This window comes from Falco rusticolus, chromosome Z (assembly GCF_015220075.1).
Source record: "Falco rusticolus isolate bFalRus1 chromosome Z, bFalRus1.pri, whole genome shotgun sequence".
Taxonomy (NCBI): Eukaryota; Metazoa; Chordata; class Aves; order Falconiformes; family Falconidae; genus Falco; species Falco rusticolus.
This window is the reverse complement of record NC_051210.1, coordinates 49,861,509-49,888,978: the sequence shown is the minus strand read 5'-3', so window position 1 is coordinate 49,888,978 and position 27,470 is coordinate 49,861,509. Positions and strand designations below refer to the sequence as shown.

General features: G+C 37.1%; 1 protein-coding gene across 1 annotated transcript in view; it reads left to right on the top strand.

The window, feature by feature from the left end:
• CCDC171 (coiled-coil domain containing 171) overlaps positions 1-25,428 on the top strand; it is a 149,385-nt gene extending 123,957 nt beyond the window's left edge. Inside the window, 5 exon segments of the mRNA XM_037373775.1 lie at positions 2,886-2,950; positions 2,952-3,040; positions 11,049-11,077; positions 24,799-24,859; positions 24,862-25,428. Of these exon segments, the coding sequence (XP_037229672.1) occupies positions 2,886-2,950; positions 2,952-3,040; positions 11,049-11,077; positions 24,799-24,859; positions 24,862-25,010 (393 nt within the window). The 3' untranslated portion in view covers positions 25,011-25,428.
• Positions 25,429-27,470: the final 2,042 nt, after the last annotated feature.

The following is a 27,470-nucleotide window of genomic DNA, read 5'->3' as shown; positions in this document are numbered from 1 at the left end:
GAACTTCAAATAATAGTGAAATCCTTTATAAAACAAGGCATTGTGTGGAGTAAAAAGAAAGGGAAGAGGTCACTGAAAAAAGCCATTCAGCTGTCTGATTAATTCCTCTTTTTCTTTGATTAATGCAGAGTATTTAAGTACAGTTTCTGCTCTTAAAAGTCCTATGTACATTTCAACTATTATTCACTTGCATCATGTTCCATTTTTAGGAAGACATTGTAATCAGTGATTGAGTTGGAAGGGTCTGGACCTCTGGAGGTCATTTGGTCCAAGCCTCCTGCTCAAGCAGGGACACCTACAGCCAGTAATATTTAAAATTAGTATTCTTCAGCCCCACTATTGCTATGGCCTCCTTGGTTAAGTCTTCTGCCCACTAACTTTCCTATAACACCCATCTGTCTGAAGAGGTTGTAACTTTTAAAGTGGTCTGAGTTGCAATAATATTGGTTCCTGTAATGTTAAGGAATCACTGCATCTGGCCTTTCTGAATAGAAGTGATTTTTTGGTGTGTTTTTAAAAAACATTTTTATTACATGAAGACAAATTTTTATTGTTTCACATTCAGTTCCCAGTTTGCATGACACAGTATTACCAATGCATTCAAAACCAGAAGTGCTCGTGTAAATGCAGATCCTGCAGACATGTATGAAAGCCAAATTTTATGCTATAAAAATTAATCAGGAGGGTTGCTGAAGTATCTTATTGCTATGTGTACTTAAAAATAAAAGAAAACACTCCTTCCTAGCAGGAGAGGAAAGAAATTCTGCAGAACTAGATGTGACTTCTCTGAAATTCTGTCAACACACTTTGATCATGGAACAAATATATTTGTATCATGCAAACAGGGATCTAAATTGAAGTTCTGAGCTCCTTTAGATATGTGTTTATTCAATATGTGACAGTTCTTATAACATGCACATGACCAGGTTCTATGCCCGTTCCTTGTGTATCAAGCTAATTAGCGTAACTTTTGTATTGTGGAAAACAGATCCATGACTCAATCTGTGACTGACGCGAGTTACATAAAATCATGTGTAAATGAATGCCTTCCAATGGCACGTCTGAGAACCCGAAGTGTTTGACTTCCTCCAGATGGCATTTAAAATAAATGTTCTACACACTCATTATCAAGGATTCCACATCGCCCACTGGAAAATCCAAAAATACTGTTTTCCCTAACCTGGTCCTGAGTGAGAGAAATCTAAACTCACCCTGACTCTTTGCTATGTGCTTGGGATATACTGGAAGGAGTGCGTGCCTATACGTGTGTAAATGCTACCTCAGACATTCATAATGGATTGCTAATAGCTGAGAAATTACTTCCTCCTGAATCAAAAAGAAAAAAAATCTAGGTGTCTTAGAAAAAAAAAATTGCCATGTCTGAAAAGAAAAGCTTGTGAATTAATAAATTTTTCCTAGATTGAAAATTTTCAGACTCGTTAAACAAGAGAACAAATGAAATAGCCGAGTTGAGCAGCAAGGAATTGAAAACTCTATGGACTTTGCGTGGCTCTGGAGGTGTAGGATGGGGCTGTATTGGTTCGTGGCCTGACTAGCTTTGTGGTAGCAGAGGTAAAAGGAAGAAGGTAAGGAATCATCTCTATGCATTCTAGTTCAGTGATATCTTTAAATGTCAAGTGGGAATTAATCAAAGGAACACGTAAGAGTTGGTGGTTTTTTTTTTCCTTGTGAATTTGAGACACAGATTGTTATGACGCATTGGTATAATCCTTGTTTATGAGTCACAGGCCCAGTCCATAGACTGATTTCAACATATGTCTAATTTTTAACATGTGGGCAGTTGCCAGATGAAGACTCTCAGACAGTTTTATATGGAGTGTGAGATATATCCACATTCTTACTTGGTATTGTTTGTGAAGAGCTGCAGCATTTTAGTCACATTGAATGTGAATGAAAAATTTTAAAAGCAGGATCAGAGCTGACAGCGGCAGACTTAGGGCTACACAAAATATACTTTTAGGACTACACTATAATATGTAAAACATTTTGGATATTCTTTCTGATCAGAAAAGATATGATGGTGTTTGCCACTGCTGTGTTCTACATTTGACAATGAAATCACTTGATTGATTTCAGCTATGTTAACTTTTATTCTAAAAAGCAGTAGTGTGTTTGAGAACAAAGAAAGGAAAAGAATAAAACATGTGTGAATGCCTGTTTGTGTAGGTTGTTTGTAAAGACAACTAAAAATCTCACCAGTGTGACATTATTTAGGGTAGATATAAAGTTACCTGTACTGCCAAATCATTTGTACTCTCTTGTGCTGCTAACTTTATTATCAGTCTGATCAATATTACACAGCTGGGACATTCTTCTACTATATACATGAAAACAATTATATTTGCTTACCTGTATTATAATCAGAGTATTTACTTTCAAAGGCCTGTAGGTTTACTGTGTTTCTTTTGTTTCTGTCCATTTTTTTTTTTAATGTGGAGTGGGAGGATTAGTAACTTGACTCATTTTGAAAGTATGAGCTTTTACCTGCAACTGTATAGTGATTTTTTTATGAAAAGAAATTGAACTTGCACTGAGTCTTGCATTTAAACACAATGAAAAATTGTATCAACTGCTTAATGCAGTACTGCATGTTTGAAAACAGCTTATCAAAACACCTTCTAATTAGGGTGCACAGTCATTTGCTCTTCTTCAATGCTGTTAAATATTTAAAGTTTTAGAAGGAGTACAAAATCCTGTGTTAGACCTTTTTAATGTTTAAGTCCTGAGACTGAAATTTTGCCTGGCTTCCAAGCTTTGTTAGATTTCTCTGTTTAATAAAAGGTAGGTCTTCTGTAATAAGTTTGGATGTATGCTGTTTGGCGTTTAAATATCGTCTGCCTGATTATTTATTTTACTTTTTGAAGGCCATGATTAAAAGTTTTGTGGATGTCTACCAACTTGCAAGTTCCAGAATTGACATGTTACTGAGAAATAGCATCTCATCAGCTTCACGCTGCAGCCCTGAAGTCCAAGCTCAAAACAGCTTGTCTGCATGAAGGTGAGAGGTTACAACTGGTAAGTCTGCTTTTCAAGTAATTTTTGTCATTTGGATGTCATTTCCTAGCCAGCATCTCCTTTTGTGTTGCATAGTTTCTGTATGGAAATGCAATAATATATAATAAACATAACAGTAAAACTAATGTCAACAGAAACCTTTTGAGAGATTTTGAGAGGGGAAAGGGGGTGGTAAAAATTAACATCAGAATCAATTTTGCTACTGTATCTTCTGCAAGGACCTGTTAGTTGCTGCTGTGGCTGGAGAAGTATACATGGTGATTTCTTTGGTTTTGGCAGTACAATAAGCGGTTGAATTATGGACCTGAAGAATTTAACCATTTAAAGATACAGCACCAGGTTAAACCAGAATGTCAACTGTGCATATAAACGAAATGTTTATTAGGAGATGTGGTTATTTTTTTATTTTTTTTTTTAGTGATTGTGAATAATATTTCTCACTAAAGTTACAAGGTTGTCTTGTCTAAAATGTTGTTCCCTGCAAAGGTACTTTGACTTGTTTAAGGCTAACAAGGTGATTCTTCAGATCTGAGGTCTCTCTCTGGGGGATTACTGATTGCAGATGTACTTGTGTCACACAGGCAGGAGGCCAGACATGTAAACTGTCATAAATATGCAGCCATCTAGAATGAGACACTGTGAACTGTGCAACTTGCATACGCTTCATGTATTTCTTCTCCACCTTTCTTAACTTTTCTACATTAGATAAAGGAGAAATCATTGGAGTTTGGGTTTTTTTTTAATTTTGTTCTTTCTCCTCTCCTTCCTGCTTTCTCTTCTTTTATTCTTGTGAAGCAAAGGACCATAAAAATAATGGGGTGGTTTGTTCTCTTTTTGAAACAGAAGATCTGTAAGAAAAAAGCCATCACTAATGCAAATGACATGAACACATCAGCAAATGTATATTCAAAGGCTGTGGCTGTGGCTTTGGTTGTTACCAACAGAATTGTGTTAATTTCTTATGCTGCTTCTAAATTGGATGAGCACAATGGGAAATACACTAATCAGTGCAGAATTTCAGTTTGAGGATCTTGAGATTGTTGAGTGAAAGCTTTTTTTTATTGGTGCCTGCATCACTTTTCTAAGAAACTAAATAAAATTGCTTCACTGAAACAGCTTCTTTTCTCCTCCAACCAGCTTTCTTTATGTTTTCTGCTGGGTTTACATGCATCCTGCTGAGCCTGTGCCCAGTGAAATTGCATTGCTCCTTTGCCCGTTTTTTTTTTTTGTTTTGTTGTTTAAATCAAGGTGACCACTTGTGTACTGAGTATTAGGATGTCTGCCAAACTTGCTGCAGCAAGGTTGGCTTTCATTTGGCTTGAGAGGGCTTTTAGCAAAGATTATGCTAGTCCTGTCTATGATGGGCTATGACTCAGTGTCTTGATATGTTACAGTGAAAACAAACACCTTGCCCACCCAGCTTTCCGATGTCAGTGATTATATGCAGTGCTTTTAAAGAAATTTGTGTCTGTCTACAGTATCAATGTAAAGATGATGCTTTTTGCATTGTAGTATGATCTGTTGGCCCTTATGTACAACCCTCTGGGGAGAATAGTTCTATCTTGAGATGCTGTTTAATTTGAACCTAAGATAAGCATTAATAGAAGGTGATTTAAAATTCTAATGTAAAGGTAAAAAAATCAGAATGATAGATTCTCAAGTTTCCTTGAAAAAAGCTAAGTGTTTATGGTATGTTTTGTAGTATTTTTTTTTTAGAGCTTGTTTTTAAGATTTGCAAAGGTTGCATCAAGCATGACTTTGTCGTAGAATCATAGGAGGGTTTGGGTTGGTAGGGACCTTCAAGATCATCTAGTTCCACCCCCCCTTCCACTAGACCAGCTTGCTTAAAGCCCCATCTACCTGGCCTTAAACACTTCATAACTTCAAGCATCACAGCTTTGCAGAGTGACTTACATTCAGCCAATACTGTTCTGTTCTGATTTTGAGGAATAAATTTTGCACTGAATTCCTTTCTTTATTAAAGAAGATTTTTTTTGCTTGATTATTTTAAATGGAAGGGCATAATGATTTTTCTTGAGCATCTATTTGATTTCAGAATTGTACACACTGTTGGTTGCAATCCACTATGTTCAATCACATATCCAGTTTTAGTAATATTGCAGGCAAAACTTTTCATGTAGGAGACAAATACAGCACCTGGACTGTATTAATTGCAGGTCTTCATATGATGCATGCTTGTGTTCCTAGAACAGTAACCTATTGCTCAGTGCCGAAACACAGATTTCAAATGTATGCCATGGGTGGACTCTTACCTTATAAGGCTGGGTTTTATCTCAGTGTGTTGTGGCTGTCTCTTGATGTCTTGTCTGGTTGCATAAAATTCTTACCCTCAAAACTGTCCATCACATCGAAGTTTGGGCCATTCATCAGTATTGATCTTTTCCATGTTCACAAAATATTGCTTTCCTAATTTAACTTTTTGTACTGAAATTTGCTATTTTGCCTTTCTTTCTATTCACACCACCGTTTTTCCTCTTTTGCTGCTTTGGGTTTTGCTGATAATTTTAAAAACCCTGATGCCATAAGGCAACATCAGTGATCCTCATCTTTTATCTAAGACTCTGAATTGACATCTCCATCCTCCAGTCTGCTTCTAGTCCAACCACTTTCCTTTTAGTCAATAGTGTTTAGATTCTGAGATTGCTGTGTGTGCTCATGCTAATGCCAACAGAGGGGAACAGGAAGGCATATGATTATGATGGACAGAGGTGAGACGAATGCTGGGAACACTGCCTACAGAGAAGAGAATTATTGCGTGGGGTGAAAGGGAGTCAATAGCAGAATGTCTCTGTACTCTTCATCTGTGTCCAGCTATCTGTGTGTCGTACTTGTCTCTGATTCTTCCCCTGTGCAGAGAAAGGCCCTGTGCATTTTTTCATTCTTGCAGCTCTTTAAAATTCAGTACGGCTGAAATACAGATTATTGGTTTTCTACCTAGCCCTTCTTTTTTTTTTTTTTCTCTTCTGTTGTTCCCTATTCCTGTATCTCTTTTCTGTTGGTTTTGTTGTTTGGTTTGTTTGTTTGTTTTTAATTTCTCCTGGTTTTTTTTTCTTTACCAAATGCTTCTGAATTTTCCCTTACATTTCTAAAACGTATTTTTCTTTTATTTCTGTTACCAAATCATTAATAATTTGTAATAGTCTTTCTCTGCAACCATAAGTTTCTCTTCTGTCCATTTCCTTGTTTTTTTAAATTTACTGTCCCTGAATTGCAAGTACCACATCGAGAGTTGTGTCCTCCATAACTTGTTGCATCCACACATTAAGGGTTGTATTTATAAAAGGTAGAGCTAATAGTAGTAAGAGTTCAGCTCAGATGTCCATCATATGGTCATATGTAGTCCTGACAGTAAGGATGTAGGTTGCCAGAAGAGGAACCAAGAAGGCAGCAGTCAACCTTTAGTGTGAAATCAGATGGAAAATTATTTCACTGAGCACTGAACTCAGTACTGGACTAGCACTGCCATTTTCTCCATGAAATTTAAGAAACTGTTGTTTCCCTTTACGTGTCTCTGCCTTTATGCCTTCTTAAGATTTTTCCTTAGCAATGCTTAATGTGCTTAGGAGAAGGTTTTGTAGAAGTACTTCACTGGTAGTAGCTAACTGTACACATGATCTGTATTTAAGCAGAGAAGGTATCAGCTAAAATGTTCTTGTATTTCTTTTTTCCTGTTTATTTCTTGTTTAGCAACATTTAGAACTGGACTGTGCTTCAGGGTTTCCTATTAAATGAACACTTGCCAGTTACTTTAACGCTACTGGATTCTGCTGCTTAGATCTATTCTAATTCTTTTTCAGATACATTAGTTTATTATTATACTTGCACTTTCATTCAGAGTTGCACTCACAAGTAGGCTTTGTACTGAGAGCTTTTAAGTGCTGTGCTGTGCAGTGGTATAGTCATAAGCAGTGACTCTGTAGGTGCTGTGGGGCAGCAAGTAGCGTCATACCAGTCATCTGGCAAGCATATGAACTCATTGTGTCTGTACTGCCAGGGAGTTCATTGCTGCAGGCACAGTGTGCTGAGGAGTAGGTGCAGTGACACTGTGTTTTCCAGTGTGACCTGACACGTGTGAAAGGAACTGACAATTAAGTTAATTTCAAAATTTCTCTAGAAAGTGTTTGTGTTTTCACAGCTTTCGGCCTGGAGATTTTGTGCCCAATACCAGTACTGCTGTCAGAATTTTAAAAATTTAAAATATTCTGGTATCAGTTTCAGTAAACAAAAGAAGCTACTGTTATATTGGAAGTGGTCAGTTGTTTCTCTGATCCTGAATGTGCAGCTGATCTGGTGATATTCCTTCCTTTTTCTGCTTTCTTCAGAACCAGAGGAGAGTGGAAAATGAAGGGGAAAATACAGTCATTTTTAAAGATGATGAAGAGAGAAAGGCTTCTTTTGTATGCACTGGAGAAATGGAAATTTGGGGGGCCAGAGGGGTAACTTGACTGAAAAAAAGGAGAAGGTGAGTTTCAGATGGGTGAGAGGGGTAAAGTGAAGGTCTGTAAGATCAGAGTTTTCCAACTAACCATGAAAACAACTGTTGCCTTTGGAGGCTTCTTCTAATGAGGGTTGAAGGGGAAATCAGTCATTGCTCTATGTGGCTTTGCATCATCCTTACTTTTTTTCCCCTCACAGTTGTGGCTGTGTCTGTCCTTTGTCTGAAAATGGCTACTGATACCACTTAAAGTACTGAAAATACAGGAATTGTAGGTTTTGGTAAGGAGAGAGAAGCAGGTAGAATGATCTTATGTGAGAAAAATCCATACTTACTGTTGAGAACCTAGGAACTGATGTATGTTCTCATATTTTCGTGTTAAAGAACTGCGTTAAGCAAAATGTACACTTTTCTTCCTACTCAGAGCAGTCAGCTATCAGTTCTCATGATCTACTTGAATGCTGTTCATGAGGGGGAGAAAGAAAAGAAATATTTTAAACTCGAAGTTACCAGTTAAATACACCACTGACAGTTTCTTCCTACTTAGCTAGGCTGGTCAGGGCAGTGGTTTTACATGTCTTTGCCCCACACCCCATTTCCTTCTCACCAGTTCAGTCTGTGTTTCAAGGCTGAGCCCTGCATCGGGTAGGGGTGCAATGTCTTACATTTAGAATTATGAGGACAGAACTGGAGAGAAAGAAAAAAAAAGCTGTTTGCCTTTTCACTTGCCGCATAGGAGAAAGACACTCACTGCATCGTTGTCGTGTTAAATGTCAGATTCTTTCATGAGCTGGAGCCATATCTCTTGTGTTAGGACGTGGAATGACTGATGTAGCTGGGGGAATTCTTCCCAGATGTTGCAAGAAGCAGAAAGGTCCTGGATAAAAACTGCTTGACTTTTCCACTACTTCATGCTAGCCTGATGCACAGTTGAACTGAAAATATTTTTGAAAGATTTGGAATTGAACTGGTTTTATGAAAGATTTGGAGATACTAGTTCTTAATTTGCCTTGCAAAAAAATTACCACGCTTATTATTTTTGTTGTTACCCTCTGTCTTGCAGTGTTTCTTTGGAAATAGTCTAGGACAGAATTCAGTAAGATACAGACCTCAAATAATTGTAACTTTCACACAGTGCTATTAGCTACCAGTGTGTGGTTTATTTACTGTGAACATATGGATGTTCTTGAAGTGATAGTAAGTAAAGAAAAATCTGACAGGCCCACAAGGAGAATTTCCCAACTATTGAGATGGGTAATAGATGTGAAAGAGTGGAAATACCAGTACAGGCAAAAATAGAAAACTGTGTTCATAATGCCTAGTAATCTTGAAGTCTCCATCAGGATAAATCCACAAGGCAATAATACCTTCTGGAAGCTATTTGTTTACTGAAATATTTGCATTTCTTACCTGACTTTAAGTAATTGGGCACCACTTGCCAACCTTACTGCATAGCCAAGGAATGCGGGTATCCTAGTATAAATGCTCACCATGTTACATGGTATTGCTTACATGAGTAATAGTTGTAACCAAGCTGTATAAATCATGTAATTTAAACTATTTGTTTTTTATGTAGTACCAATAAAAAAAAATATAATATGAAACCAATATTATAAAACTCATGTAATTTAAAGCAAGGTGTTAAAATACAGTTACAGTAATCCAACAACAAATTTGCTATTTTGTAAAGAATACTTCTTTTTCTATGCAAAAATTTTTGGATACTCAATATTCTAGTTATGTGAACTTTTAACTTGTCAGACTATTGTAACATATTTGCAAATTAAACTAATTTGATTAAAATGTTGCCTATAAGGCAAAAGGTTCAGTTAATATAATCCATATGTAATTACAGTGCAGAACTAAATGTAATCAGACCCCAGTGACTGGTGCCTTCATATTGATAGTTTTACAATGGCCTCTGGGGTTGAAAGTTTATGTTAAAGTTACTAATGTAGCTGTACTACAGAAAAAGAGCAAGACAATTTAGCCGTTTCACATATGACAGTGTCCTGAAGTGATAGTCACACAACAGAAATAGTTGATAGTCTGAACTTTAAGGAGTATATTCCACTGGCAGGTGGTAGAAGCACAAGACTGCTAGAGCGTACTAGTTAGAGAATTGCATTCAGCAGCAGCACTGCTATGTAAACATCTCCAAATGAAGGATCTTGCTGTGAGCAAGTAACAGTGTATTTTTAAAATAATATAGTTACTTAATTTGTGCGAATTCATGTTTGGATCATCTGAAAGTTATAGACACAACACTATGTACCAAGCCACAAAAGAAGTCTAAAAAAATTTCCTGAACTTAAAAAAAAAATTATTTTCTCTGGACAGTTTTAAGAGTCGACATCCTGTGTTAGAGTTCTCTAATCATCACCAGCACAATTTACAGTCAGAACACACAGAGAGCCAGTTCAGACCAGCTCATCTGTTGACTTTGGCAGAAGCCCTTAATCTCACTGTGTGCAGCTGCCACTTGAGAGCTGGGGACTCGGCAGAGAGCCGAAGGAGGGTGGGATGCAGTGTTGGTCAAGGCATGAACACATAGGCCTGCTTCATTTCAACAGCCGTACACTGCTTTTTTTTATAGTCTTTTCATTTTACAGCCTTTTTTTTTTTTTTTTTTTTTAAACCTGAAATTAAATGAGGACCTCTCATGAGCCACTGTGCTCCAGGCATAAGAAATTGTAATGTCTGGCTTCCAGAAACTGTCCCGTCAAAATGTGCTTCTGATTAGGTGGCTTAATTACAGCTGTGAAAACAATGTTGATTTAGGCCTCAAGATTCCAGTGCATGTCAGCCGTTATTAGCTAGCCTTGGACTGAAGCCACCATTTTAAAACTCTGTACCACTAAAGTCACACACTGCCTGACAACTTTTTATTTAGGCAGAAATGTTGCCAGAAGCAACACATTTTATGCAAAATATTTTTCATTGCGCAAATTTCAAATGTGACACAGTTGATGGACATAAAATGGGTAGTTATGGGTGGACTTCACCAAGTCCAAAACCTAACTTCTGCAAAACAGAAACAAAACCCAACATCCCCTGCTCCCCCCCTTTCAAACAGCTTTTATAAAGTTTGACTGACATAATGCTTAATTTTAATTCCTTTAATTCAGTTTTATTCCAAATCCAGCATGTTGGTTTAACCACCCAATTTTATTGCATCTAAATTTTCCTGACAGTTTCATTTGCTGTTGGGAAATAAAATCACCGTTTTTGCAACATGGGAAATAATGGCTAGTTTCAAAACCAATATGTTTGAAACTTCCTTTGCCTGAAGCAGGTTAAGGCACACACTCAATTTACTTTAGGGGAAAAAAGCTCATTAAATAGTTTTTAATATTTCAATATAATTTAAGTAACTGCTTTCACAGTGGGAAGGCTTATTAGGCCCATGTATTTACACCTGCAGAGAGGTAAATGTTTGGGTAATTAGGTGGTTTCCAATACCAGCTTTTCAGTGAAGTTGCAGAGTTAATGCTGTAAATACTGTAGATGGACACAATGCCTTCACTGCATTTGAACATTACATTTCCACTTGTAGTATTTTGCTTTCAAGTGTTTAAGAAGGAGGTTTAAGTGGGGTTGGTTTGGTTTTTTGGTTGTGTTTTTTTTTCTTCTTTGTTTTGTCTGTTCTTAAAGTCTCCTTAATGACATGAATTGGCTAAGGAATGTGAGTGAATGTGTGTGGGTGTTAGCTCTCGGCAGAGGCTGGTGCTTTGGAAAAGCAAGATCTACACTCTCACTTCACAGTTGCCATGAAATTCCAAATGTCCATGCTGGGCGGTTTAATGGAAACCATGAAGTTCCTAAATGACCGCAGGTTTGTTCCAATGTTAAGCACAAAACAAATCTTTCAAGTCATTGGCTGAGTTGCAAAAAAGGAGGGTCATGTTTTCAGGAAGGTAATCTCCTTTCCTTTTTTTCCTTCATGGTTTGCATTTCTATGGCATTAGAAATGTGTTTCTAGTGAGGTACTGGAACTACTAGCTCACAAACAAGGGTCCTCAGTTCCCAGGGCTGAAAACAAGACGCTTGAATCTAGAAGCTCTATTTGTCTCTTATCCTGAAGTGCTCAGGCCAGTGCAACAATTGTAACTCCCAGAGAAGCCCCTTGGAAATTGATTTAGAGAAACTGATGATTTGGATAAGGAGACAAGTCTGAAGTGTAAGTTCAAGTTTGCTCTGTAAAAAAAATCATCGTGCATTCATTCTCTGCTTGCAGCAGGTTAACAGGGAAAAAGGAAGTGAATGCCAACACTTCATTGTGTCCAGTTTTTGAAGGAGAGATACAGGAATGAGCTAGTCTTTCATTTCATTGCAAATTAGTACCTGGGGCTTTCTGCAGCTGAATGGTTCGGAAAGGGTACAGTTGCTGTGGAGGGCAACCATGAGTCAGGAGGTGGCCATGTGATGCCGTTTTCCTTATTCGATGTCTTTACAGCAGTCTTTTAAAACGTGTGTCACTGGTAATATGCAATGAGTTTTACTCAGCAGCCATGTTTCTTTCCTGTTTTCCACACACCCCTGTTTCTTTTGCCTTCTTTCCACACCTCTCAAAGTGACATTTTTCAGCACATCAAATTAAAAGGAACTTTTGTGTATTATTATTTATGCTGCTAATGCTGCAGTAGAAATGAAAGTACTGGGAGTGCTAGACAGGCTGTAATTTTGAGCACTGGGTATTATAGACCAGGACATTTAACCCTGGGAAAAAGTTTTCACAGAAGAACAGAGCCAAGGACACAATTTTACTGGCTTTATAGAAGAAAAGAAATATTCTCTACAAAGGCAGACAAATTCACTTCTTTCCAGACTCAAGGACTTTTACACAGGCCAGAAGGTGCTTCCTCCTTCCTTTTGAAGAAGTTATTTCAAGAAAGAGAGCTGGGAAGCTTCTATTATTCTCTGTTAAACTGTGGGTTAAACATAAAGGGAATGTCTGTTTGTTCTGAGACTGAGAATTCACTGAGAATTTTTTGGAGGGGATTAAAGCATAGCTGTGCCTGAATGAGTACAGCTCAGATACTTAAATGGCAAATGAATCCGTGCAATCCAGATTGTCATCTTCCTGGTACCTTCTCGGTATTTTAAATTTAGATCCTAGAAGGTATACTGTTGTGAACAATTATTTTCTTGCTCTGACACCTGTTTGGTTTTGTGTATCAAGTGAAGTCTGTAAAGCACTGATAATGAGAAAATTCAGTGCTGATCTTCAGGCATTAGCTTTGATAAATAGTGCGAGATGTGTGGATGCTGCCTGTGAGTTGCAATTCAATTGGTTGAGATAATAGGTGGAAGGGTTTTTGTGGTCTTTTGTGGTGTTTCTTGTACTTGGTACCACCAGCCCTCTGCCCCATCCGCAGGCAAGAACAGAGAGTGAGACCTGGGGCAGTGTTCCCAGGAGTCTGCCTTTTTTCCAGCCTGCCTTAGAAATGCATACGTGTGCAGCATGCCCCCACTTAAAATGTAGCATTGATAATGCTACATGCACCTATTGAAAAAAAAAAAAGGGGGGGAGGGAAAAAAATTTATGCTGATATTTAACTGGGTTGGGCCTGGAGTATCTGTTTGAGGGTGAAACTACATATAAAAGAGTGGGGAAGTAAGTATTCCCCTCAGAAAATGGACTTTTACATGTTTGTCAAGCAAAATCTCATGCTAGAGCTTTATGTTTTCCTCTGGATGGCAGACGTCCCTCTGATGTCTGGTCATCAGAGGTGGCCAGTGCCCCACCACCTGGGAATTCAGTGCCGCCGTTGGGCAGACTCTCCTCCGCAGGAAAGTGGACCTCCCTAGTCCAGTGCGAGGAGGAGCAGGTCTCTGCAGGCCAAAGGGAGACAGTGAGGGCAATGAAGAAAGTCTCCTTTACTTTGTACCTTTCTGGAATTTGTAAGTCCGGTTGTTTTTCTGCTGGTTGCTCTTTTTCCCTGCCTTCTGCTACAATTGTGCTGTTTGCGTCCTTTTCAACTGGGGGAAAAAAACCCCACCCAAATATTTATGTTCTTTTCTGTGACATTTTTGCAGTAGAGTAACATGTTTTTGTAGGAATATGTGTGTGCCTACTTCTGTTGCCTGGTTGCTTGCATTTTGTACTTTAAGCATAAAAGTTAATGTGAGAAATGAAAAAAACAAAAGAGCCCTTTAAAATATATTAGAGAGTATGACTTGCAGAGATAAAAAGACAGGAAATTCAGAGTTAAGGCATGAAGCATAACACTGTTCTTAACTCATAATTTTATTCCTGTAACGCTGACATGATTTAAGGGCTTACATTCAGCAAGTTACATCTTAATGTTTATTTTTATTGGGTTTTACATATTTAAGTCACACTGCTTAATATTTACCCTATATATTTATTTATTGTTGTTGTTTTTAAATTGCATGTAAAACCTTTTTGTGGAAGTCTGTGAAACCCACATTGTGTAGTGAAGGCACAGGTTTTCCAGTTGACCATAGTAAGGACCTATTTTCTGCAAGAGACTGGGCTCCCTGAAGCAGTTTGGCTGGTTGAATAAACTAGTACCTGAACAAATTTTAAAAATGTTAAATGAGTACACAGTAGGGTAAAGAGCTTCATTGTCAGCTAAAAGGGTATTATCATGACAAGAATCTTGATTTTTCAAATAACTTATGTTATCTTCCGTTTGTGTAGTGGTTCAGTTAAAGAAAGAGATGAAGAAACCAGTGTGCTTCTTGAACTATATCTTTCCCTTTGCATTTTACAAGAATTTGGATTTTTTTGTTGGCTTGTTTCAAAATACTATGTTTTGGAAAGGAAGAACTTTTTTTTGTGTGTGTGTGTGTGTGTGTAAGGTAGGTTATCTTTAAAATGCACCATAAGTAATAAAATTTACTACAAATATTGGCAAGAATAGCATGGTAATCACCAGCAGAGTTTGCTGCAGGTGATGATATTAGGAAAGCAAAGTGATATTGTAATGATGCAATGATTCTATTTCATCCATTTCAGATGGTGTAACTGCTTCAATTCCTACAGCTTTTTAAAGAGGGAACCATGAAACCTTTAAAGCCACATTGCTTTAAGATGCCACACTTTTGGATCTGGCCCTTAACTGAAATTGGCCCATAAACCCATAGTTCACTCAATAAACGTCACCATAAATCTGACATTGCAATACTTGCTTGTCTTAAATTTGTATGTTCATCAATATTTTCAAAGCCTTTTGTCCTATATAGGTGTTGCAGGCACCTATATTTGACAAAGCAAGCTCTTGGAGGCCAGAGCCACAAGGATGAAATAAATCACTGATTTCTCAGCTTTTGTTGACTACCAAGGATACGATAACAAAAGGATCAGCTTGTGGTTATACACTTATGGTCAGGGACCTGTTAGTTTTCAGATGCTGTGTGACATCCAGTTTTTTTTCACAGGGTCTACTAAATGCATTGCACTCTTTTGGGAGCCTGAGCATGTATCATAACTTAACCAGGACTTTGCAAAGCTTCCTGATGCTTAAAGTCATCCAGTTTTGTTTTAATTTGTGCATGTTGAAACATCCTATTGCTTTAGGAATTTCTAGTTTCATTTAATAACTTACTGATGTCTACTACCCTTTAAATGTAAGATTTTTTTTTAGAAGAGCATGTTCTGACCAGACGCTCTGAATAAAGGAGTTTAAGCTACCATTCTGGTACACGGGCCACCAAATAGAAAGAACACCAAATTACTGAAACATCCCCGTGTAAAACAGTTTTTTAAAGTTGTGTTACAGCTTTCTTGCTTCACAAACCAAAAAGCTGAAGAAACCTCTCTCCAAGTCTCATTTTATGTTCATGACTCTTCTGATAAAAATTCTATGTGCCTGATGAAAGTTTGTAGCATTGTATGTGATGATGATGGTTCTGTTTTATTTGGGTTTTGTTTTTGTTTTAACTCTTCCGTGCTTTCAGAACACACATTTGGCATATATATACACAAAAGGATAAAATTCCATTAGAGTTTTTTTAAATGTTGATTCATATAAAATATGATTTATGTGCAGGAAATATTAATTCCATTTGCCTAGTGGACTCACTCAAACTGTATGTTCAGCCTCACAGAAAATGATGATCTAATACCTAAGCTAAGAGCAGTTCTTAGAGGCTGATTGTGCTCAGGAATCTAGTAAGTATAAAAAGTTCTGTTGAAGTAATTACTAGATTTTTTTTAAATTTAATTCCAGTCTGAAGTATAATTGTATATATAAATTTGGCCAAAACCAATAGACACAGTAAACCTAGCTCACCCACACTCAAGTTGTTTATAACTGATAAGCTTGATTCCTTGCCCAGTTAGTGTAATTTGGATCTTACATTTACAAAAGACCTACATGTTAGCCATCAACTGAAACTGAGCTTTAAAATTCTTTTTTAGGCTCTTCAGATATCAACTGATGTTTTATAAGCAATACTGCCAGAAAGCCAACTGTTTTCCCTGACCATTACTGTTTTAGAACTACTCTTTAGAACTCTATTGAATATACACTGCTTCAGATATTGCATGGTATTTGTGGGAGAAAGAATAATTCCCTCCTGAATTTATTTCAATTGAGTTTTACTGGGGAAGAATTAACATTAAAGTGCTTGGTTTGGATAAGCAAACAAAAGTTTGAAAACTATCCAAAACCTACAGGGAGCCAAAGGTACCCCTTCCTGGTGAATCTTTCTCTAGGCTAGTTTATGGGGGAGGAGGGGGATGAAGTCCTTATCAGAATTGTGGCTGGGAGGTAGCAGGATACACATCTGTAGTGGACAACCCAGAAAATCTACACTTCATTGGCCAGTGCTAAAAGGGTGAAACTCTTTGTCCTGCTCATACATTGATGATTTTAATAATAAACATTAATTTTGAGAAAGTTAAGTCAACAGCAGTAATAGTTCACTTGTAAGCATGTGGTGTAAGTCAGTAATTTTTTTCTCCATCATTAGAGGATCTTTTTAAGAGGCTACTCAGTTTAATACAGGTATTGAGATGAACTGAGATTTAGATTAGCCTGTAGCCTAATGCAAATGCAGATGTTCTTACTCAGCGTGGAAGTGTTTGTATTTTGGATAACAGATTACAATCTGTTTTTCAGATAGGTTGCATAAACCATGTCTGTATCCAGTTTATGATCCAAATTCTGTTATCTCCTAAGAACTAACATCAATCTACTGTTAGGGGATGCTAAAGGCTGTAGTTCATAAGATTAGCATTTCCCTTCTCACGTCAGGAATATGGACAACACTGGATTATATCCTCACGGCCAAGTGGACTGAATCACATTTTGCTCATATAAAGGTTTTTGGAGAGATTTACAATAATATTCTCCACTAAAATGCCTTGTGTGTCCCTCGCACCTTATTTTAATTCTGAGTAATACCATTTTCCTACTTGAAATCTAAGTGGGATGTTAGCTACATTTTTTTTTTCATTGCTGCAAAACTGCCTATTTTTTCATCAGCAACCTCTGCCAGAGATGTGTGAGCTCCAAGTCCTTATGACTTCCTCCTTTTCACTACCTTTCCTAAAGATAAGTTTGTTCTATGTCCTTGCTCTAAATTCGTGTCAAGAGAGGTGTCTGCTTTACACCTCAGTCAATAGATTTCCTTTTTTTTTTTCCTTCCTTCATGCATATGGCATCTCTTGAGCTTCCACTTTCTACTGGATGTCTGCTTCTCTTTCTGACAATCAGATTTCTTGTGTGAAAAAATGCCCTTTCAATATTTTTAGAGAGAACTTCAAGGGGACTTGTCCCTATGGATATACTGGGAAACAAATAGGTTACGCAGCCTATCTGAAATTGCTGTAGTTTTGCAAACACCTGAATCTGGAATTGCTTCATGGGTATTCTTTTGAGTCTTGCCTTGCTGGAGTTGTGGTAGTTGAAACCCGTAAGACCACCAGAAAGCACTTGCTACAGCAGCTCTCCTAATTTCACTGTCAAGACATTAGTGCTCATCCAGACTGTTCCACCCTTGGTTTACAGTGTGCCCCTTTAGCAAAGAGTGCTTCAACATCATCAGTACTTACTGCATATTGCATTTTTAAGGGTCTTTTCTGACCGACTCCACATATTTATTACAAAAATACTTGAGAGGAGTAGTGAGCAAATGGGAATATTCTTAAGGCATCTCTCTGCAACATAACAGTGAGTTCCATGTTTGTTCTCCTTTTTATATAAGCTATCAGGAGAATTCTAAAATGTTGATTTCAATTTTTTAACAGTTCATTTGTTTTGTTAGCTACATAGATTTATATTTCTGAAGATTATTCCTCAAAAATATTGCATATTTGGCAGAAATGCATAGCAAAAATTAATCTTCTGAATGCATAAAGATTTTTTTTTAATGCAGGAAAGCTGAATCATAAAGACACTTTCATTGTTTCTAGACCTTTCTCCTTTCTGTTGTTAAACATTAGTATTAGAAATAATCACTTTTTCCCTCTTTAACCCCTTATATCCATATTGCTGGTACAGTACATCTTGATTAATTATAAAGTGCTTGAAGTATTTTACTGAATCAGTGTAATTTCTTTTTTGTCAAAATGTTTATGATGATTAGCGCTAGGATTCTGCATTAAAATTAGTCTTTGCTAAAATATAGATTAATGCACCACTGTCAAAGGTCTGCTGTCCTGTTTAGTAGCAGAATGCCTAAATTGTAGCTGCAGCAGTTCAGAGCAAACAGACAAAAAGGAGGGTAGCTAAGCGTTTTGCTGCGCGTGAGCAGTTAGAGGGCAAGCAGACACCATGCACCTTGACCACCTATTATGAAGCTTTTTGCTGCAATGTCAAGTGAAAGCGAGTTAATTGGGTGAAGCTGTAGAGCATGTTAGGGGCATGGTAAAGGGTTGCTGTCTGACAGCTGAATGTCAGCAGAAGCTAGTGAAGTGTGGCTGAGAGACAGAGACCTGTCACAAAGTTCATGTGGACTATAGCACAGTTAGGGAGATGGAATGTGGTTCTGTCTCACTTTCTCCCTCATTGCATTCAAGCACCTTAAGATTTCACACTGTATGTGTCAACCCTTGTTCTCTAAGCTGTTTTCTCCCAACACTTCTGCATTTAAATGATTGGACAGAAGATGCTAATGTTTGGCAAAATGAATGTAAATATACTTTTTTCCCTTTTTCTGCTAGAGCAGCAGTATACATCCAACTAAGACGAAACTTTGAAGGCTTACGTCAGACAGTCACACTGTCTAGGAATTCAGCTGACGACTGAATGCATTTCTCAAGAGAATATGAAGTTTGACACTTTAACTAGTTGGATAGGGACTGTTTTCCCACTAGCACTGGCAGAAGAAAAGGCTAAGTGGGGAGGACTACTTTGTGAGCTGCTTGTACCTCAGCATGGTGTCGTGAGTGTTTTCGTCTCTGGTTGTAGTCCCCTTCTCCCCTTCTTGCTAGAAAGAAGTGAAAAGCTGAAAGGGAACTGTGGGAGAGAGAGAAATACTGATCCGAGGCAATGAAAAGCTGTGTGAGAACTCACATAGCAGAAAAGGCTTTCTTGGAAGCAAGAGGAGAATCAGTTAAAGATAGCAACAGTCTTATGCACTGGTTCAAAGCATGGAAAGGTGTCACAACAGTTTAGTAAGAGTGCAGTGTACCTTTCAATGTTGTTTGCAACATGCAGCACAAGATAAACCAATAGCCATTTGGGTTAGCTACTCAATTTAAAAATAATATTAGAAGTTGCTTCCATTCTTGAGAAAGTGGGAAGACACTGATAGACAGTATGGGCAAAAAGTACTACAGAATTTGGAAACCTGGATTGAAATCAATACAAACTGAGCATTTAACCATGAAAACAGTGCATTACATAGTTTGCCTAATGTTTTTGTATTAATAGTGTAGTGCTGAGAATTTGACCTGAAAAGGGGGCACTTCGGTGTGTATTCCAATGAAGCATCTGGAAGAAGAACTTTCTATATAGACTGTATGGTGGATTTTGGCCAGAATATTTGGCAATCGTCAAAATTAGCAATGCAAAAACAAACTGTCTTTAAGCCGGCAAAACAAAGATAAGGTGTTCCTGTGATGTGATCATCCATCCAATCCCATGCGTTCTTCAGGCATGCTATGTTTAAGTATGTTTGAATAAAACAGGATTTTCTTTTAGAAAAACAATTACAGTATTATGAAATCTTTCTTTTAATTGCTTTTAATTGAGCCTCTAGAGTGTGATTTCACTAAATGCATTAAATGCTAAAGCATTATAAAAATGGGAAAAAAATTATTTCCAGTTTTTTCAGGCTCATGTTTGTTTAAAAAATCGTAAAAGTGGAAGAAGGAATTCTTTGATAAAGAAAAAAGCCATTAGTATTGTTGGCTAGCAGCACCCAAAGTATGTAGTGTGCCTACCTTTCTGACTTAATATATAATGAGTTGGCAGCCCACTGAATTATTCTTGATAGCAAATTGTTTGCAAAATCCAGGCAGAAGTGCTGACAATTAAAATTTATACTGAATGTTACCGTTTTCCTACTTTGTGTCGGAGCACCAGTTTAGTCCTACTGCCTCAGCATACAGAATTGCAAAATCATTGACATGGGAAGCAAACTTTCCAGTTTTGGCCATTCCTGCTTTGAAAAAGTTCATTAACTAGCACTGTATTGCACTGACACCCACTAGTAATGCTTTCCATTTTAAGCACCAGCTTCTAGCATTTTCAATCAGTCTGATGTTTTACTTACTTCACTGAGAGCGAGAAATAGCTCTTGGAGCTACTTTTAACAGCAACAGAATGAGAACTATACTGGAAGCCCATTGGCATTGTCTGGCAAAAGGCAACTGAGTGTTGGAAATAGTAGTCTGAGAAGAAAGTTTTGCATCAGCTGAAAATGTGCATCTTTATAGGGAAACAGTTTTTCACATAGGTGATGCAATCCAAGATAGTGGTTGTTTCTTTTCCTGGAATTGCTGTTGCTGCAGTGAAATGATGCAAGCTACAGTGACAGCATGTAGCAGGGAGAAGGTGAAAAGAGCATTATTGGCCATTTGATTTGCTGTATACTGTATTACTATGTATATGTATGTTCCAGAATTGGGGTGAGAAGAATCAGTATTAGAAGTCAATTGTGGAGAAATACACTGATCATCTCTCATTTTCTCCCCATCGCTCAGAGTGTCTGTACTTACCCTACATTTCTTCCTACTCTTGAGGGCTTGTGCTACAGCCTTTCCAGGGATTTTAGATGTTGCTATAATATGGAAGAAACTATAGCTTGCTTGTCTCTCTGCACTTCTGTTTGCTGTCAGGCATCCTCTTGCAACTAAGTATCCTGTAACCTGGTGATTTCCAGATCACACTTTGGCCTTGTAGTTCAACAAAATTGTCTTTAATTTACCTTGAGATGTAACACTGAACTCATTACTGCATCTGCATCGTCACACAGGAAACCCCCATAACTGTCTTTGTATTATGTTGTAACTTCAGTATTGTTCTTTCTGCCCTTTTATTTCATTCCTTCATCATATTCTGTTCTGATTCTAAGCAGTTTCATTACTTTCTTACCTCAGTCAAAGCCATATATGCAAGCTTGTTATTAACAACCCAGAAGCCATAACTCTCAAAAACCTTACGACTTATTGTGATATTTTTTTTTTTTATAATATAGAATGTTACATGTCATAAGAAAGCGGAAGGGAAGTTTGGGCTGCTGAATTTTGAAACTGAATACTGGAAAGTAGTTTAAAGTAACTAAAATTAGTAGTGGGAAATCCCAAAATGGGAAGGAGTTATTGTTGTAACATATAAATAGTGGAGAGCAACTGAGAAGTTGTAGTGTGGTATTATAGTGAAAATTGTGGTTCAGTAAAATCATCCTTGTTTAGGCTTTGAGGGCTGAAACCGTTCTGACTGATTTGTGGCTTCAGCTCTGGTTATAGATTTTATTTCTACAACCGAAGACAAACAATATACTTTTAGCAGTGGATTTCTTTATGTAGTTATCTGTTTGCACCACTGTTGTAACACATGCATAGTCTTCTAATTCCAGGTGTCTAACTGTGCATATTATTCCACAAGCATTGGTATATAAAAGCAAAATGGTGTGTCTTTGATCACAACACGATGCTTTTGAGTAGGCTGACATTGCAATAAAAATTTATATAAGGATATAATACATGATGGTGTTATATTTCCTGACAATATCATACATAATGAAGCAATCCACTATAAATCAGTTTTAACTTTGGTAACATAGCTCATGTATCATGAGACAACCTGTAAACTAGATCCTAAATGTGATCATAGGTTACTCACAGAAGAAAAAATGTAGGGAAGAATTGTTTTAGAAATCTTTTTCCATGTCTAATACTAAAAAACTGCTTGTGTTACCTATAGTTTAGAAAGCAATTATTCCATAATATAGGCTAACCTTTCATATTCAGGTCTTTGGGAAAACATGTTCTATAAAGTTAGGCTATCAAACTTTGAAAAATGACCGTAGGACATGAACAATTACTATATTACATAAATATTTTGAAAGCATATTTTTGCTAGACATATTGTGACCTAAATATCTATTTACCTGATGAAGTGTAACAGTTTAGATGGAATCATTTACGGCTTAGTGGGTAAATAAAAGTGCTATGCTTAAGATTTAACTGAACACACACCTTATTTAAGATACATAATTCCTCTTTTAAAAATTACCTAAATGCATATTTATATGATGGATTATAATCACAGCTCTGGCATAGTCATTTGAGTTTGTCAGTTTACTACATGTTTTAGAAAGGTACAATAATGTACAATATTATTCATTGAAATATGAATCATAATGTAAAATACAATAATGTTGAAAGAGGTCTGTTGTGGAAATTATAACTGCCTTTAAAACTCCTGCATATAGGTATGTGTTCAAACAATGAGTGTTGTAACAGTTCTGAGTATTTTTTCTTCTACTGTATAGAATCCTATTTTCTTAATAATCATGAATGTCTATAATGATATTGGATCAAAACAGTTCTTACGAGTAACAGCCAAGATTATTTTTTTTACATCAGTCAAATTGCTGTTAGATCCAATTTCCCTTCTATTCAATGAAAACAATATTGTGTTCTTCATAAGAAGTACAACACAGGATCTGGATAACGAAAACAGAGCTTTTTTTCCCCCAACAGTGAAGCTTTTACTGAACATAGTCTATTGACTTGCTGCCAATCATTAAGTTTCACACTTTTTTTTTTTTGCAACTCTCAAAGGAAATTTGATTTCTAATCTCCTTACTAGAATATGCCATATTCTTCATAAAAAAACCTATGTCTGGAAAAAGAGTAATTTGAGAGTGTAATTGCAGCATACGATTTTTACTCATTGTGATACGCTGATTGAGATGTTGAAAGCAGTACAAACCAATACGTTTAAATTTGTCTTCAATCAGTTGTGAAACCTATTTATAGCTGATATCTTATAGATTTCATTTTTTTTACACACACAGAGGGTCTTTAGAACATCACAAGTTAATTGAATGTTTCAGTATTGTCCTAATATCCTTTTATGTATTACTTTCTTTTAGAAATTTGACTGTATGGTCAGCTGATTAAAGTGTACAAATAACAAACTGTTAATTGGTGTAACAGGTGGATACCTCCACTGAGATTTTATATCAGATGTACTGATACAACTGCAGTAAATCTTGTCTGTGCCTTGGCTTTTTAGTGGTTTCGTTTCTGTGTAGCGTTGAACCCAGAAGGACTGAAAGCCTAGAGTGTTACAGATCATACTTGCTAGCTCTGCTGGTTATCCCATCCTTATCACCACCATAGATAAGAAAAACTCAAGGCACTACCGCATGTTAACTACCTACTTGAAACAGTCATCTAAATTTGCTGCTGTATGGGTTTTTAATGAAGGTCTAACATAACCTGGCTGTTTACAGTAGCTGCAGTATGGCTTGTGGTGAATCAGGAAATCAAAAGAGTCTATATCAAAGGGAACTGTTGAAGTAGGTGTTAGAGGCAACCATTGATTTTTCTCCACAGTAGTAACAAAGGAAAGGGGAATCTTTCATGAATGTGTCTTTATATATATGATTGAGTCAGGATTTGTTAAAATACACACACCCTTCTGCCTGTCTCTGGATGAGTATGTATATTGGAATCTGTGCCTCTGTGTACATGCATTTCTGTGTATGTGTGTGTGTTTATATATGCATGTATACTCTTCCTGAAATGCTGAACTCAAACATACCGTAACAGTCTTTCAGTATCTTAACTTCTTTCTGTAATTAAGCTTTGCATGTGAAGTAGTCGCATATTTTGTGACCTGATGAAATAATTGAATGTTATTTCCACAGCTATATAGTGCATTGAGTAAAATACCTTGGTAAAGGGCAGAAGAGCAACATGGCATTGTGTTTTCTTAAGTTTGTTTATTATTATGGATATTTAAGGGAATAGAGAGTGTATTTATTTAGCATTTAAAAATTATTAATGCTGATATATTGATATTATCCATAATCTTTCAAAGTAGGATGCACAGTTTTAATGCTGGCAGTTCTTTAACATTGAGTTTTAACTGGTCTAACCTTTATAACTGTTTGACTGAATGCTGAGACTCACTGAAATATGAATCATGCTTCCCCATCAACGTACATCCAGTGTGTATTCCCTGATCATCTTCTAACAGGCTAACATTTGAAGAGTAGTAAGTGTTTGATTTCAATTGATGGTAAAGTGTATTTAAAAGTAATGAATACCTTCCATGGTTGGCATGGCATATTTTTCCTAATAACAGTGACAGGGAGACTGTAGAATATTTGTTTACTTGATTAAAAAAACACACCCTAGAAATGGTAATGGGTAAAAGTTTTCTGTAAGTATTTGTAGTACTTAAATTTAAGCAGGCTGTTGTGTCCTAACACTTACTAGTGCAGAATACTAGCTAATACTCTAGCTCAGGGGTCCTCAAACTACAGCCCACGGGCCAGATATGGCCCCCCAGGGTCCTCGATCCAGCCCCCGCTATTTACAGCCCCCCCCGCGCCCCCCCCCCCCCCCCCCCCCCCCCCCCGCCAGGGGTTGGGGGGGGGAAACCAAGCAGCCGCAGATGGCTGCCTGCCACTTCATCCACGCGCCGGCCCCCTGGTTAAAAGGTTTGAGGACCCCTGCTCTAGCTAATGTCCTTTGGTCCTGCTTATTAAAGATTTTTTTTTTATATATATATATATTTAAAAAAGTGTTTGAAACAAGAAAACACATGCAAATACTTCATAAGCATACCTTTGTGAAAGCAAATGTAGATTCTTTATTGTTTTGGTTTTTATTTTTACTTTATTTTACTCTAGGAATCAAGAGGGAGTTCAAACATCACCATGGCTTCAAGCTAAGAATTCAGCCTGACCAGAGCTGTATCCCAGATTTTTGGCATTGCAAGCTGAACCTGACACATCCTACAGTTTTATACACAATAGAGCCAGTTCTCAGTCTTCAGTCTATTCCTTCAGCCTGAATGTCACATCCACTCCTAAAAGAACAATGGAAAATGGATCTTCAGATTCTTTGTATCAATAATCTTTTAAAAGGAAAAAATTGCATTAATGTAAAGTGATGCAATTAAAGAGCAATTTTGTTGCTACCTTTGAAATGTAGTTCAGTGTATGTATTTTTTGACGTTAATTTTGTGGTTTTGTGAAAGTGTGCATTCATATGTTCACATTTCTACACTTCTTACTCTTTGCATACCTAAACAGTTATTTTTAAACTTTTATTTACTGCAGTTGTTCATTTTTTATGTAGTGTATTTTTAAATGTTAAAGAATGACACATTTTGGGTAATTTTCCTCAGTCTTAAAAAAAATAAATCAATAAGCCATTTTAGTCTCTATCTATCAAAGTTGTTTCATACTTGTCTATTTTAAAGCAGGACTGCAATACTTTAATAGGATTGAGAGAGCTATTTGAAATGTATGCCAATGATTCCTGTCATTTCATGGCAGCCCTGCCATGGTTCACTGAGCCCCCTCTTTTCTCTTGTCAGCTCAACTGAAGACAAGCATTTAGTTGCAAACTTTAAGCAGGTTGTGCAAAACAGAAATGATGTGACTGCTTCTCTTCCTGCACAATAATGTCACTGCTGGTCAATGTGAGAAGGTCAGGTTGCTCCTTGTAAAGCTACATGATACCACTTGCCTATTTGAACAAGTTAAGTTAACTGCTGAATCTGGTCCCTGCAGGCGCTGAAAGCTCACCCTTTTATCAAGTCTGCATTTCATAAGAAGGAAGAACAATTGTGCAGGGAGGATTTCTGATGATATGTTTATGTACTTTATAAGGACAGTTCCCAAACCAGTGTTGCAGGCAATATATTTAGTTTAAGCTGAAAGACTTTAAAGTAATGGCTGTTTTGACCTTCAAATAGACTCCTTTTTTGTTGTTGTTGGTAGGACCCAAGAGTGACGCCCATCTTTGATGCTGACAGAATTTAAAGCAAGGCCATTGCCCTGCATTTTCTGCCTTGTAGCACACAAAAGTAAAATTGTATGTCAGGCCGAGATGTCGGGGAGCTGACAAGATGCCCCAGTGACATTTCAGCTGGAAAGAGCAAGTGTCTTGCAACCAAGTGGTCAAATATCAAATAATAGGTCAAGCAGGAAAGAGCTGAGTTCTAACCACAAAGAGGTTTCTGGTAACTTACTTGACAAGCTTTTGGGCGCTTTGTGGCTTGACAAAGTGATGTTCTGTTGGGTATCGCTAGACAGACTGTTCTTTATGCCTTCAGAAGATCAGACATTGACATTGATTAAACTCTTTAACCCTTAAAGGTTAAATCCTAGCAGTTTCATCATTGTGAATGAAGAACAAAAGAAAATTTGTAATATACCATTTGTTTTCATATTAATCACTGAATTCCCCAGTGCTATTAACTTTTGATGTGCTATGTAGTTTTTGACAAAAGGATTGAATGCAAAATCTATATAATAGATTGTTTCTCATTATAGGCCAGTGATACATTAGAAAAATAATATTATGCATTATGGAATTTGTAATTTCTTCTAATATGTCAAATGTAGGATTTGATTTTAAAGCCTCCTGACTACTACTGAGATTCCATTTTGGGTGGAAAACATTATTCGCATAGATAATAAGACCACTTACAATGACCCAAGTCTTCCAAATGCCCTTGTTTTCAGGTACCAGGAAAGCTAAAATAAATCTCAAATTTACCACAGAATAACCTTGATTAAAGATAGCTTCAAGTTTTCAGGTGTTCCCCTATTGTGCGAGTCCGTTGCTGACAGCCATGATGTGCCTTTGTGTGTGTATACTAACACAAAGCCATGCAAAAATGAGTAAGAAATCTTGCAGAACTCTCACATGTAAGAGTTGGCTGATGAAGAACACGCCTTTTCATTATGATGATGGATTTATTCTTGAATACTGAAGAAAAAAATTTTCATTTCCCTCCAAAAGTCTTGGCTCCCGTCTTTCCTGACGGTGACAGTTCCTGGTAAAGGCACTCCAAGTTCTGTATTCTGCTGTGCCAAATACAATGTCAAAGATCTTTTATATTTTTATGAAGAATGAAAGACTATATTTCACTGAGGTTCCCCCCCGCCTCCCCCCCCCACTATGTATAGAAACAGGTATGTGCTTTAATTTTTAAAATACCTTCTCGTGGTACTCTATAGTTTGAGAAAGAAAGTGCCTGTTCTCTGCTACAGAGAACAGACCTTAAACTACTAAAGAAATTTTGCAGCATATTTGTTCCTTTCCCATTATTGCCAGTACATGTGATACTGTGCATGTAGAGATGGAAAAAGGATTTATTTCTGAAATCAGTATTTTACCAAGGCTAGGACTGATTTCCTCCAGTTACTCCAGTTATTGTTCCAAGCATAGAATCTTGTGGTTTCACAGGGGCCATAGCAATGGAAAACTAAGTGTAATTAATGGGGGAACGATAGTGAGCTATCATTTCTCACAGGAACTAACGTGTATATTTTCATTGAAAGGAGAACATCTACTTCATTT